This window comes from Leucopleurus acutus, assembly GCF_964270905.1.
Source record: "Leucopleurus acutus genome assembly, chromosome: 11".
In the NCBI taxonomy this organism is placed as follows: domain Eukaryota; kingdom Metazoa; phylum Chordata; class Mammalia; order Artiodactyla; family Delphinidae; genus Leucopleurus; species Leucopleurus acutus.
Window position 1 is genome coordinate 6,999,950 of NC_139152.1, and position 14,749 is coordinate 7,014,698.

The following is a 14,749-nucleotide window of genomic DNA, read 5'->3' on the forward strand; positions in this document are numbered from 1 at the left end:
CCCTTTGCACCCCTACCCCAAGATACCACCCTCTATCATGTTACCCAAAATAGGACCATAGCTAACCCAAACTCTCAGGCTTACAATAAGGTAAAAGACATTTGAAAACAATCTATTGTTTCCCCCTGAAACAACTAATCCCAGATGGTGGAGCCCTCACAGAGAACACTATGCATTTCCAAAAAGTCACTGTAGACCAAGGCTGCTACCTCTGCTCACCTGGATGTCATTATGGGGGTTCCAGTCAGAGTCATAGATAATAACTGTGTCAGCAGTGGCCAGATTGATTCCAAGGCCCCCAGCTCGAGTGGAAAGCAAGAAGCAGAACTGCTGAGCACCTGGTGCTAAGAGAGGAACCAAAAACACCATTAGAGGTGTCTCTGGAATTCCAGTTAATAAATGTTTAAGGAATATCAGAACTATTAAACCTCATTAGGAGATGCAAACTATTGTATATAGAATGGATGAACAACAAGGTCCTACTGCATAGCACAGGGAGCTGTATTCAGTATCCTGTGATAAACCATAATGGAAAAGAACATGAAAAAGAATGTATATTTTAAAAAGAACGTATATATATGCATAACTGAATCACTTTGCTGTACAGCAGAAATTAACACAACATTGTAAACCGACTATATTTGAATTAAAACACCCACCTCATTAGGCAAACACAAAACTAATAATATTAATAAGTAATACTCATAAGCAAGGTCCACCAATGGATACTGAAATCAGTGTGAAGGTTTAAGGAGAAACAGGATGTCACCACAGTCTAAAGTATCTCCCTCAAGATATTTATTAATCACAATGAAAAAAAAAAAGAGTAACTTTACATGGGAGGAATTCAACAGACACCACCTTAACCAAGTGATCAAGGTTAACACCAGCAATGGAACATTATCAACATCATGTCCTCCCTGGGAATGATGCACTGAAAAGGACACAGCATCGCTTCTCTGGGATTCCTGTCCAAAATGTCTAGTGTCAATCTCAGCATGAGAAAATATCAAAGCAGAGACGTTCTAGGGCTTCCCTGGTGGCACAGTGGTTGGGAGTCCGCCTGCCGATGCAGGGGACACGGGTTCGTGCCCCGGTCCGGGAAGATCCCACATGCCGCGGAGCGGCTGGGCCCGTGAGCCATGGCCACTGAGCCTGCGCGTCCGGAGCCTGTGCTCTGCAACGGGAGAGGCCCCAACAGTGAGAGGCCCGCGTACCGCCAAAAAAAAAAAAAACAAAAAACAGAGACGTTCTACAAAAGAGCTAACCAGTCGTCATCAAAGGTATCAACGTCGTGAAAGGAAAGGAAAGAATGAAGAACTGGAAGAGAAACAACAACTACACTCAACGTGGGATCTGGGACTGGATCCTGACACAGGAACAGTGGTGACATTCAATTCAAGTCTACAGCTTAGGTAGTAGTATGACACCAGTGTTAATTCCCTGGGTTTGATCATTGTACTGAGGTTATATAAGTCATTATTAAGAAAAGCTGGGTGAAAAAAAAAAAAAAAAAAGAAAAGCTGGGTGAAGTGTATACACCAACTCTCTGTATTATTTTTTGAACTTTAAGTTCACAGTTATTTCGAATTAAAAAGTAAAAAAAAAGAAGAGGAGGTGGTAGTGGCTACTGAGACAAGCCTGCCACTAACTTGCTATCTGGGTTTGGTAAGTCCTGGTCCCTCCTGGGCCTCAAGATGCAATGCGGAGGGTTAAATAAAGTGTCCTTCTTTTTAGCAGAAAGAACAAAGACTCCAAAGGGAATAAACAATCTCCTAGCAATAATCCAAACATCCTTCCAATCAAGACATTCAACAGTACTCTTCCACGTCAATTGACAAAAGACCCTAAACCTCTACACAGAAAAGCAGATGCTCAAGAAGAACAAGTGATCGGTCCAGAGCCGTGAGTGAGGATGCCAGGACCGAAGCCACTCCTTCCCTCTCACCATTGAAGCGGTCAATGGCCTCCTGACGCATGTTCCCAGTGATTCCACCATCAATACGTTCATATTTATAACCTTCGTGTTCCAAGAAATCCTCTAGCAGGTCCAGCATCTTGGTCATCTGGAAAATGAGCATACTTTAATTATGGGATTAATCAGATGACAATTCCTCCCCTACGTCACTGAGCTGTCCACTGCTACCCACAAAAGCTCCCACACAATACCTGGGAGAAGATGAGTACACGGTGCCCACCCTCCTTAAGGTTCTTGAGCATCTTCTGAAGCAGCAATAACTTCCCAGATGCTCTGATTAGGGCACTGCCATCATACATGCCATTAGGCATCTTAGGGGCTTCCTGAGGAAATAAGCAAAAAAGAAAAAAATATGGAAAGAAACCCCAAATGGAGCAGTTCCCGCCCAGGGAGGGACAAGAGGTGGCACAACGTACCATGGCAGCCACGGGGAAAAGATACGGGTGGTTGCAGCACTTTTTAAGATCCATCACGACGTTTAGCAAAGAGACCTGGTTGCCGCCACCTCGAGCATTGAGCGCTTCAAAGTTTCGAGTGAGGATGTACTTGTAGTATTTCCTATGTGGGCAAGACAGCAAGGTAAGCCATGCTCAAGAGCCTTTGTGTGACTCATAATGCAGTCCCAGGGTCTGGGATCTTCTTTCCAACATATCTCCCTTTGGGACCGAGGAAACCTAAGAAGCGCCGCCACCATCATTTTAAACAAGGTAAGGGTTAACTCAGTAAGAGCTCGGCCGCAACACTGTAAAGCAGTTACACTCCAGTAAAGGTGTTAAAAAAAGAAAACAAAGAACTCTGGGCCCCAGCAACCTGGCAACAGGTTTCTTTAGCCCTCGCTGCCTCCTGTCACCACACGCCTTGCGGCAGAGTATGGAGAAGGAAACACTGTGCAGACTGGCAGGTGTCTAAGTGTGTCTGCAAAACGGAGCCAGTGCTTCTGTCCCTTCAGACTCACTTCTGCATAGGGCTCAACTCCACACGCACAATCAGTTCTGTCTTGGAAGGCATGTTCTTGAACACGTCAGCTTTGAGCCGCCGCAACATGTGAGGCCCCAGCATGTCGTGCAGCTTTTTAATCTGGTCCTCCTTGGCAATGTCAGCAAACTCCTCCAAGAAGCCTTCCAAGTTGCTTCAGAAAGAGAAAGGAAAAGGTTGTTGGAGGGGGGGAAGGAAGAAAGGAGAGTGACATAGGAAACGGGCAAAAGGAAGAACTGGAAGAACGCGGAGCCGACTGTGGATAAGCACACACTCACTGGAACCTCTCAGGGGTGAGGAAGTTGAGCAGGTGAAACAACTCTTCCAGGTTGTTCTGTAATGGAGTTCCTGTCAGCAACAGCTTGTGCTGGAGCGAGTAACCGTTTAAGACCCGGAAGAACTGGTGAGGCAGGAGAGAAGTGGAATTCAGTAAGAAGAGGGCTCCAGCACATGTCCACAGACTTCTGCTTTGCCGCCCAGCAGTTACGCCCCCATCCCCACCTTTTTTTTTTTTCCTTTATCTTCTTTCCCGTTACTAACTCTTTTTTCTTTATTTTTGGCCGCACCGTGCGGCATGCGGGATCCCAGTTCCCTGACCAGGGACTGAACCCGTGCCCCTTGTAATGGAAGCGTGGACTCTTAACCACTGGACCGCCAGGGAAGCCCTCCATCTTACTTTCAAGGCCTGGCCTCCAAGGGTCATCTATCACGAGTGAGGAAGGAAGGCAGAGAGCCCTTCTACCTTTCCTGTCCTCCTAGGTCTCCCCTTAATGAGTAGGCAGTACTAGAACACTAAAACTGGAGGCCATACCTCCCACCCCCCCTCACCTTAGACTGATTGTTCTTGAGCCGATGGGCTTCATCCACGATGAGGCAGGCCCAGTCAATAGAGCCCAAGATGGCCATGTCAATGGTGATCAACTCATAGGACGTCAGCAGCACGTGGAACTTCACAGATGCCTCTTTCTGCACAAGAAGGCAACCTGGTCACTCCTGTCCAACTCTGCCGGTACAGGCCAAGCCAAGGGACTCCGGGGGGTTTCCCTCCTCCCGGCTATTATCCTTTCGCCTCACCCCGGGGACCAGGGCACGAGGGGCCCAGAGCGAGAACTCCCCTCTCTGAGGGTGGGTCTCCCTCCCGCTGAGGTACCTTCATGCGGGAAGCCTTCTTGCCGCCACGAATGGCATTGTCCTCAAAGGAGAACTCATTCTCTCGGATGATGGCACGGCTGTCTTTGTCACCCACGTAGGTCACCACATACATATCTGGAGCCCACATTTCAAACTCCCGCTCCCAGTTGATGATGGTAGAAAGAGGGGCGCTCACTAGGAAGGGGCCTTTGGAATGACCCTTTGAGGAAGAAGAGGAGACGGAGAGTAAGGACTGAGGGTCCCACACGCAACCTGGGCGCCCACCCTGCCCCTGCCCCTGCCCCGGAGTGGGCGGAGGACGGGCGTGTGCACGGCCGCTCCTCTCCCTCCCTTCTCCATGTACCAACACGCCTGCCTGCCCTGCAGGGAGCTTACACCGCACCCCTGCCGCTCGATGTCTCTCCACACTACTTCTACCCACAGTTCTGCTTGTCTCAGCGCATATCCGTCCCCCAGGACCGAGGCTCCAGGCACCCACCACTAATCCCACCCACAGCTCCATTCCCTCCAGTCTGTCTCTGTGTACTTGCATCTATCTTACTGTCACTCAGCACTGTTCTCCAGGGCCAGAGACCAATTTTTTTTCTTCCTTTTTCTGTCTCCTCAGAGTGTAAGAGAAGACCACGAGCACAAAATACCCACACAAAAAACTAACAGCCCCAGCTCTCCTACCTCTTTGTAGAGGGAGTAGAGGAAGACTGCGGTCTGAACGGTCTTCCCAAGGCCCATCTCGTCAGCCAGGATGGTGTCGGTGCCTTGAGCCCAGGAGAAGCGCAACCAGTTCAAACCCTCCATCTGATAGGGGTGCAAGGTTCCACCTGTAGCGTCCAGGTACTCTGGCTGTCGCTCATATTTCACTGTTGGCTGAAGGATGAAATAAAGAAGTCAAGAGCTGGCCAGGAATTCCCTTCCTTCCGTAAGACAGCAGCTGCCCCCTCCTGACACACTCTCACTAGACCCTACTTGAGGGGCCACAAAAACTGGTGGGAAAAAGGTGCTTAATGGTTACTGTAACTTTGTGTTTTATTTAGGATCCTCCAGGAAGCAAGGCAAGACGCAGATCTTGGTCCTACAGACATCCAAGAAAGACACATCATAGTCTCCTTGGCAGTACAGTAAATTCTACTGGTCAGGAACCACGAGGTAAATGATCCTATGCCCCCTCTAGATTTATCTGTTTAACCTTAACCAGACTCACCTTATATTACACAAAACCCCGGAAGAACTGAGCCATGAATTAAGGGTCAGAAGACCCAGGTTCCAAAATAAGTTTCACAAAAGCTCGGTTATGTGACCCCTCCATACATAACACCTCCTCAGTCATATAAACACTAACATCTATGTTTTTATTTTTCTGATGAGGAAGAGAGAAAATAAAGTAATCCTAGTATTTTTCCCCTGATTTACAGAGATGTGGAGAACTAGGGAAGCAGTCTGTGTGAAGCAACTCAGCTACAGTGATCACTTGAGATCATGCCTTCAGACTGGAGCACACAACATACGTCGTCCTACCCGACAAACCGCCCTCCCTCCTGATGACTCACGTCAACCGTTGGGGTTTCAGGGGGCCTTTCCAACTTCCTCAGCTTCACCTTCTTGAGCTTTTTGCCTGGTCGTCCTTCCTCACCCCTCATCAACTCCCTAAGGAAGACAGATACGTCACACAGCTGCCTGGAGTCCTTCTCAATGAGCAGCAGCTCTACTCATCAAAGTCCCTCACCTGTGATTCCAATAGCTCTGCTTGAACAGGTCGTAGTCCTGTATCTCCACATCCTCACTCTCCCAGGAGGCCTGATCATAGGGCAAGTCCCGCCACTTGATCAGGTAGTGGACGTGGCCCTTCTTGTCCACGCTACAAAGTCAAGGAGAGAAAACCCTCAGAGCCAGAAGGCCACCCTGCTCTGCTCCCCTCAAAAACCAGACCTCTAAGGAGGCCAGACACCGCACGTATTCAGAAACAAATACATCTGGTCTACCAGTCTTTGCACCAAAAATGATCTCTTATCTACAGTCTATAGCTCAAATACCAGGGTTCAGTCAGTGCATAACATACTGAGTGTCTCATCCAACTGTAACTTGCTGGTGACATCCACTTTCTTAATTAAGCCCCCGCGGATACGCTGCCCACCTCCAGGATGCCCACGACCATCGCCGTCCGGCCCAGCCCCCCCACCCCCCCCCGCGGATACGCTGCCCACCTCCAGGATGCCCACGACACGCCGCCCGGCCCAGCTCCCCGGTACCTGTGGTTGAGAATCCGGTGGATCATCATCCACTCGGGTTTGATCCCATAGCGATAGAAGCGTTCCTCCATCTCTGCAAACTTGGGGTCCTTGTTCTTCCGCTTTCGGCTCTTCTCTTCATCACCACCGAAGTCCCCGGAGGGCGGCTCATCCATGTCATTCTTCCGCTGATAGTTCCGGAACATCACCTGACAGTGCAGCTCCAACTGCAAGAGCGGAGAGAGAAGGAAGTCCCCAAGGAGCTATGTCCACTCCTACCCACAAGGCTGCTTTCTCTCACTACCCTCTTCATCGCAGCCCCACATCTACTCTATCCCAGGTTTACCTGCAGTTCAGACACCCAGGAGCAGTGCCAGTACGACATGCCTTGCCATTTCACAAAGAACTGCCGCTCCGGCCGCCCCTCCAAGGGCTTGGGGGACGGAGTATTGGGATCAGCATCTGGGGGCCGAGGCACTGGTGTGGGAGATGGTGGCTGACCCCACTTCCAGATTAGGATCTTCTGAACTTTGCCCTTAAGAGCTGGACACTAAGAGGAAAAGAGATGATCCAACACCGAATCATTACCACGGCATAGCCCACAGGCAGCTTCAACCTCATCAGAGCATTATTAAAACCTCGTTTCAAGTAAGACCTAATCCCAGGACCCTAAATCCCAGGAGAGAAGAACAGAATTCCCTCTCTGTTTCTGGACTTGGTCCAGGATTTGTGAGACATTATCACTCCTATCTGCCTAACAGAGCCAGTAGCTAGACTTCAACAATAACCCAGAACAAGTAGGCACAGAAAAGTCACAGACCTGGGGCTCAGAATTCCTCTCTTAAGCAATCTAACAGCATTCAGTGGCCCTATTATATCACCAAGCCACCAAGACCTCGAGGCTGGGTGTCAAGACAGGAAAGGATATTCTGGGCTAAAAGAACACGGCTCCATCCCACTTCGGAGAGCTGGCAAAGCATCAACTCTGTTCAAAGTTAGTCCTACGGTTTCCCAGAACAAAGGTATCCCGTGACTCTACGAGGAAGGAAAATCCATGCCTCAGGGCTAAAAGGCCTAGAGCCCTCCAGCGACCTCTCCTGCACCTCAGCCTCACGACACCTACACGTAAGAGGGGTAAACCCTGCTGCTGCACCACCGGCCGGGGCCAGGCACCCACCGTACAGCGGGGACAGAGCCACTCTCCGTTGGGGATCTCTGGAAGGGGCGGGTTCAGGCAGTGGATGTGGTAGGAGGAAGGACAGGCATCGCAGCACAGCAGCTCCCCCCCATCCTTGCAGACCCGACAGAACTCCATGTGGTGGTCATCCTCCTCTTCAGGGTCTCCCCCCACCTCTTCCAGGATCTCCTCACCCTCCGAATTGTCCTCTTTAGCCTCCCACTGGATGCCTTCCTTCTCCTGCAGTCAAGGACCACAGAGTCAGATTACTACCACCCCCACCCCACCCCCACCCAACCCCCCGTCTGAACCGCGCCCATCATTCCTTTGAAAGCTTCCCAAAGCCCATAGCCAGCAACGCCACCACTTCTACCCCCACCCAGGCCCCAAAGAGTTTCCTCATCCCACCCTTCCGCTCAAGGGTCCCGAAGGGCCACGACGGCCCGGCACTCACGCAGTGTGGGCAGCTCCACTTGCCCTCGGGAGCCTTCTCCATATCCGGATCCAGGCAGACCATGTGGTAAGCTCGGGGACAGGTGTCGCACAGGATGATCTCCCCGCCTTGCTGGCACACCTCACAGTAGTCCTGGTGGTCTGTCTCATAACCATCCACAGCAGTCACCTCCTCCTCGCCTAGGCAAGGAAGAGGGAAAGCCCAGTTATTAGAAAAAACCTACCTCCCCCCACCCCGCTAAACCCAGCCCCTATCTCCTTAGGGACATGCTTCCCCAATCATTCCCCCCTCATTCCATTACATACTGATACAGAAGAGAAACACACCTTTCTTTTTCTTTTTCGTGGTCCGGAGTTTCTTGCGGCTGCGGCTACTGCGGCTGGTAGAACCATCAGAAACAGAGTAGCTATTGATACTGGCATCATCGAAGTCAGACTCCACATCTAAGTCGTCATCCTCACTCTGGCAGGATGAGAAGGTTAGAGGTTCAGGCCAAGGGGAAGGAGAGAGTGATGGAGAAGGGATCACCCTTTTACTAGGGGTGCTGGAATCCCAGCAAGGAAGCCTAACCACCTCTTCTATGGCCAACTCCCCACATGCTCATGCACCTACTGAACCCTGAATCCTGACCTAAGACCACATCCTCCCCGTTAGCTAAGGCACCCTCGCCAGGGGACAGGCTGGGCTCTCACCGAGGATCTCTTACGCTTAGAACCGAAACCTCCCAGCTTGATTTTCAGGGGAGCTACTTTCTTGGGCTTAGGCTTCTTGGCGTCAGGGACACGAGGGCTGCCCTTGGGCTTCCTCCGAGCATTGGGACCTAAATCAGGAGAAAGCAGGTAAGATCATACAATCCAAATACACACCACAGAGCAGAACATGGGAAAGATATTAGGTTGGCCAAAAAGTTCCCTCGGTTTTTAAGTAAACATAAAAGACACATTTTTCATTTTCACCAAGAACTTTATTGAACAGTGTATTCACCGTTTTGTTCCACTACCCTCTGCCACTTTTCAGGCAACTTCATAATTCCATCTTCCCAAAACTTTTTATCTTTTTGAGCAAAGAACTGTTCCAGGTGCCTTTCACAGTCTTCCAGGGAATCGAAATTTTTTCCATTAAAAGAATTTTGTAAAGACCGAAACAGATGGAAATCCGAAGGTGCAACATCTGGTGAATATGGCGGAGGAATCAGAACCTCCCAGCCAAGCTGTAACAGTGTTTGCCTGGTCATCAAAGAAACATGCAGTCTTGCAATAGCCTGATGGAAGATGATGCATTTTCTGTTGACTAATTCCGGACGCTTTTCGTCGAGTGCTGCTTTCAGCTGGTCTAACTGGGAGCAGTAGTTGTTGGAATTAATCAATTTGTTTTCTAGAAAGAGCTCATAATAGGGGACTCCCTTCCAATCCCACCATATACACAGCATCACCTTCTTTGGATGGAGACCAGCCCTTGGCATAGTTGGTGGTGGTTCACTTCGTTTGCCCCACCATCTCTTCCGTTCCACATTATTGTACAGCATCCACTTTTCACCACCTGTCACAATTTGTCTTAAAAATGCAACATTTTCCTTACATTTAAGTAGAGAGCGGCATGCGGAAATACGGTCGAGAAGATTTTTTTCACTCAACTTATGTGGAACCCAAACATCAAAGCGATTAACGTAACCAAGCTGGTGCAAATGACTTTGAGCGCTTGATTTGGAGATTTTGAGTATGTCGGCTATCTCTCGCGTGGTATAATGTTGACTGTTCTCAGTTAAGGTCTCGATTTGATCACTATCAACTCTAACTGGTCTACCCGACCGTGGAGCGTCGTCCAGCAAGAAGTCTCCGGCACGGAACTCCGCAAACCACTTTTGACAGGTTCGATCAGTCACAGCACCTTCTCCACACACTGCACAAATCTTTTTTTGCGTTCCAGTTGCCTTTTTACCTTTCTTGAAATAATAAAGCATAATACGTCGAAAACGTTGCTTTTTTTCTTCCATCTTCAATATTAAAATGGCTACACAAAAATTCACCAATTTTGATTAAGTTTTTTTTTTAAATGCACACTGATATGACAGCTGTCACAATACAACCTAACGAAATTGTTTCAAATGAAGTTAAAGACAACTACTAAGTGCTACTAGAGCCATCTTATGGAAAAAACAGAATGAACTTTTTGGCCAACCCAATAAAATATTCCCCACCTAAAATATTTCTACGTGGCCAGCTTCCCCAGTTTCCCTCCTAATCCACGGTTCATTCCCACCTCCTAGCTTCCATCTTTGGGCTGACAGAATAGCGCGTCCGCGCTTCCTCCAACTTCGACATCCCAAGCCCGCACTAGTCCCCACTCCCACTGAGCCCCATGTCACCTTTGCCCTCCTTGGTCTTGGCCTTGCGGATAGGCACCTCCACAGGGGGCGGAGGAGGTGCAACTTCAGTGGCCGTCACCATGCTCTCCACCACGGCCACTGCCGCAGCTGCCGCTGCTGCCACAGAAGCCCCAGAACTGCCTTTGAAGGGGTTGTTGGTGCTGAACTCCCGCCACTTCGCACCCAAAACCATCATCATCTTGGAGACAGCGATCTTGGGGTTTTTGGCAGCAATGAGGGGTCTGGGGGAAAAATGGCAGGAACAGAAAAGAGAAAAAGTTTAAAAATAAAGGAGGCGAGGGAGGTGAGAAGAGATTACAGAAGCGCTCTCCATCTCCTGCCCCCAAGACCCTCCTGTTTACCGGACAAACTGGCTGAAGGCCTTATAGTTGGTGAGAGTGCGATAATCCTCCTCTGAGAACACGTGGTCAATGTCTTCCATGCCCCAGTCTTCCAGGAGCTGAGCAGATGATTTAGGCTCCTGCAGAGAGAGCAAAGTCAAAGCCTGACTCCTAGTGCCCACCCTCGCTAAGGGAGTTTGAGTTGCCACTAAGGCTGGCAAGTCCAGGGTAAGAGGGCTAAGAAGAAATCATCAGAAACAGGTGGAGAGAAAACATTCTAAGGGGCAGCAGAGTGTCTGGAATACAAAGGACAGAAGTACAGAGAAGAGGATGGAGGTCCAGGCACCTTTGAATCATCGTCTTCGTCATCCTCCTCCTCTTCCTCTTTCCGCTTGGACTTACTCTTCTTTTCTTTCTTAGGTCCGAGCTTCTTCTTCTTCTTCTTGCCAGGGGTATAGTCGCTGCCCTCACTGTCTGAGCGCAGAGCCACCTCTTCGTCCTCCTCCACAAACTCCGGCCCCTCCCCAGAGCTGTCCCCCAGCTGCCGGCATAAGAGCATACGCTGGAGCAGGGAAGGGGGAGAGGGAGACACACACACACATGCTACACACATGCTGACCTCAGGACGGCCCTGAGGCTCACGCCCAGGACCTGGCCCACCGCCCCAGGGCAAGAAACGCAGGCCCCAGCCCTCCACAGAGCACCTCCCGCTCCCTCCTGCCGCCCATAGCATCCAGTCGCCCACTCACCTCCTTTTTTGGGCGCTTGCTCTTCGGGATTTTAGGGTCCCGAGGTTTCTTAGGCTTTTTCTTTTTCTTGAGCTTTGGAGTCTCTGCTTCTGACAAATCCTCTTCCGGGTCCTCTTCGTTTTCTACATATGTTTTGGCAAAGAAAGGTAGGCAGGGAAAAGATCAATAGCAAAAGGTTAGAGCCCAATCCAGAGGCTTCAGACTTTATTCCCCCACCTTCTGTCCCAGATTCCACTGAAGAGAACTGCTATACACGCCACAGAAGGAAGCTGATACTCAGGACAAAAACAGACAAAGAGAGAGCTGTATATGCCTGAAATAGGCCTGCCGGGCCAGACCAGGCCCACCTCGGGCAGCTGTCCAGACCCCTGCCTCCTCTCCCTCATCCCTAACACGAGTCCTCTATGTGTTCACCAGCGCAGCTGAGTCAAGCTGCGTACAGTTAACCAAGTAAGAGAAACGTGCCTAGTCCTCCTATAACCAGCCACCAAGCATTCCACAAGCCGGGAAATGAGAATGAGCGGTCCTACGCAGAAGGTAAAAACTAAAGAATATACCCTCAGCACATTCCCAGAACAGTACCTGCTCGAGGGTCCCAGAAACCACACCCTTCACTAACCCCTTTGGCTCATCACTGCGCAAAACCACCAGAACCTCCAAGCCCCAGGCTCGGGTGCCAGCCCAGGATCACGCCCACTCCCAAAGCTGATTTCCTTTCCCCATCTCCAGCGCCACTGCTCCTCCCCAGCTTCTCCTGGGTCAGTAGCCTCTTCTCCCCAGGGGCCCAAATCAGCCCAGCTGTCACCATCCCCCCCCTTCCTCCCCCCATCTGGCTCCACCTCCTCCCCGGCTGGGAGCACACACAAAGCCTGGGGTAATACTGAGAGCTCCTGGGCAGGCCTAGGTGGGAAGGGGCACAGAGGGGGAGGAGAAGGCCAGGAGGCAGCTTCCTTTGTAACAGACGTTCACACCAGCGCACCGGCTCCCTCCTCCTCCCCCTCCTGCTTCCCAAGCCACCCCCCCCTCAAGGTGGGAGGAGTGGAGAAGGGAGTGGAGAGAAGGAGGGAATGCCTCACCCACTGAGGAGAGGGAAAATGGCTCCTGACCACAGAAGCCAACCCAGGGCACCCAGCTGCCAACAGAGGACAGACAGGAAGTGGCAGGGGAGGGAGTGCGGTTGAGAGAGGTAGCCGGGGAAAGACTACCCTCTCACAGAAGACTTCCCAAATTACTACCTGGCCCCAGGTCCAAATGCCACCTCTTCAAACACCTACTGTGGGATGACACTGTTCTCAAGAGGCCATTCTAATAATGTCTTAGGCAAGGAAACCCAAGACACCTTGAAGGGTTACCCCATGTGAGGGGCTGACTTACTCCCTCGTTATGCCTTCAATCATCGGAGCTTAGATTTAACAAGAGTTCAGTGGAGCTGTGGGCAGAGCACACAACCTTCCTTCTGACACCCAAAAGATTTACCTTGAGGAATGGGGGCCCACAAGACGCCTCTGAAACTCAGTTTCCTCATCACCTCTACCAGAGTGCAGGCCACAGATCCTAAACCACCACTAACAGGTTAGAGGTAGCCACCTATCCAAGAGAAAAAGGAGCAGCACCTAGAGAGTGGTGGACAACAGAATGCTTCCTTTTCTCCTACACATGCTCTCTGCTCCTGACCCCCAGAACTGGCCCGAAAATGCCTCTGACTCCGCCCTTCCTGTGCGAGGCAGATACTAGGGAACAGGCGGCACCGGGCTGGACAAAGCACCATCAGCCTCCCCCTTTCCCTCTCAGCCCAGGATCAGGCCAGGCACAAGACAGCCCCTCCCGTTCCCTTGGGAATGGGACACCAGCCTGGATCTCACCAGAAAGAATCATTTTCTTAAGGGCTTCTCCCCAGCAATCCCTGTGGTGCCCCCCTTCCCAATCAGCCACGCCTCCATAAAAGCTGGAAGTAGAGACAAGGACAAACTCGCGGAGGCAAAAGGGACACCCTTCCATCCACCTAAGACCCTCAAACTTCTCAGGCAGATGTGCTGACACAGCAAGCGGCAAACTGGCTGAGACACAGAGAACGATTTGGGACAGGGGCAGGCATGGGGCGGGGCAAGCGGAAAAACTGGGCCGCGCTGCAGCTTGGGGCAGGGTTCACCCTGGGCGCCCACAGGCTCCCAGTCAGCACAGGGGCAGCCCCAGACCAAGGGGCCCACAGGAAGCCAAGATGTGGGACCAACACTGGCTGGGTGGCACTGCTGCTTCTCATGCCCCGCACAGAAAGGATGGGACTGCCTCACCACTAGCACCACCCGACCCCCACCTTGGGCAATAGCACAGAAATCTACCACCTTGCCCTACACGGTGACGAGGCTCAAGCCTGAGATTCTCATCCCAACAGCTGAAGGTTCAGTAAGAAGACTGACCCTCTCCTAAGTGGCCTCAGGTTGAAGTGAGGCTTCCAACTTAGGAAGTGCCAAATGTGGGAACACCTCTCCCAGACCACCTCAGCGTGCAGCTGGAGCTAAGCAAAGAGAAGGCAAGAGTGAAAGATGCTTGATGGGAAACAAAAACAGGACCAGCAGGCTCCAGAATTAAAATAAAAATACAAACAAGGAAGATGAAGAAATGGCACGCTAAAAACTAAGCTAAACTAAGAAAAGATCAAGGAAACAAGCAGGCGACTTAGCTAAGTGCTCTGAAGAACGAAGGACAGAGGAGAGAGACATCCACTTAGAAACATGACATCCATCATCAGTTGAGAATAGACAAGAGCCATGCCAATCACACAGGCTGGTTATAACCACTGGGGTTCGGCCAGTCCAAGGAGCCACCCCAGAACACAGACAGCACAACCCCCAACACACCGACACAAACACTTCACACCACCAGCCCAAACCCCAGGCTACCTGCACAGGGCAGAAGCCTCCTGGGAAAAAAGCCAGGATTAAGTCCACTTGCCAGGGGAAGAGGGGTGCCCAGGGTGTCACCTTCCTTCTTTTTGCTCCTCCTAGTATATCCTGCAGGCTATGACATCCTACCCCTAGCCTCACTCAACATTCCAGCAATCTGCCTGACTAAAAGCGCTCTAGATCCCAGCTGAGGAGCGCAATTCAAACTTCACACGGTTGAAACTGCACAGAAAGCCGGTAACTGATCAGAAGCTAAAAATAATCAGAGAGTAACCCGCACTCCCTCTTTCCTTTCCACAGCAGCAGCTACAGGATCCTACTAGCAGAGATGCCCGGCTGGTCTCCTCCAACCGCAATCCTCAACCCCGCCGCCGCCGCCGCCGCCGCGCAGCCTCCAGGGGTCCCAGCTACCTGCATTCCTCCTAGGACCCAC

General features: G+C 51.0%; 1 protein-coding gene across 9 annotated transcripts in view; it reads right to left on the reverse strand.

Moving 5' to 3' along the window:
* CHD4 (chromodomain helicase DNA binding protein 4) overlaps positions 1-14,749 on the reverse strand; it is a 30,017-nt gene that overhangs the window by 13,881 nt on the left and 1,387 nt on the right. For 3 of the 9 annotated variants that reach the window (XM_082849296.1, XM_082849295.1, XM_082849292.1), the window contains exons 3-23: positions 11,414-11,535; positions 11,011-11,205; positions 10,686-10,804; positions 10,324-10,565; positions 8,651-8,778; positions 8,285-8,420; positions 7,959-8,137; positions 7,505-7,744; positions 6,674-6,877; positions 6,349-6,554; positions 5,826-5,957; positions 5,650-5,746; positions 4,778-4,969; positions 4,104-4,304; positions 3,782-3,919; positions 3,232-3,353; positions 2,934-3,107; positions 2,395-2,536; positions 2,170-2,301; positions 1,949-2,066; positions 220-344 (exon numbers count right to left, since the gene is read on the reverse strand). In XM_082849296.1, coding sequence (XP_082705422.1) covers positions 220-344; positions 1,949-2,066; positions 2,170-2,301; positions 2,395-2,536; positions 2,934-3,107; positions 3,232-3,353; positions 3,782-3,919; positions 4,104-4,304; positions 4,778-4,969; positions 5,650-5,746; positions 5,826-5,957; positions 6,349-6,554; positions 6,674-6,877; positions 7,505-7,744; positions 7,959-8,137; positions 8,285-8,420; positions 8,651-8,778; positions 10,324-10,565; positions 10,686-10,804; positions 11,011-11,205; positions 11,414-11,535 — 3,344 coding nt within the window. Of the gene's footprint in view, positions 1-219; positions 345-1,948; positions 2,067-2,169; positions 2,302-2,394; positions 2,537-2,933; positions 3,108-3,231; positions 3,354-3,781; positions 3,920-4,103; positions 4,305-4,777; positions 4,970-5,649; positions 5,747-5,825; positions 5,958-6,348; positions 6,555-6,673; positions 6,878-7,504; positions 7,745-7,958; positions 8,138-8,284; positions 8,421-8,650; positions 8,779-10,323; positions 10,566-10,685; positions 10,805-11,010; positions 11,227-11,413; positions 11,536-14,749 lie in introns of all 9 variants that reach the window. The other 6 variants (XM_082849294.1, XM_082849293.1, XM_082849291.1 and 3 more) reach the window with 3 other exon arrangements.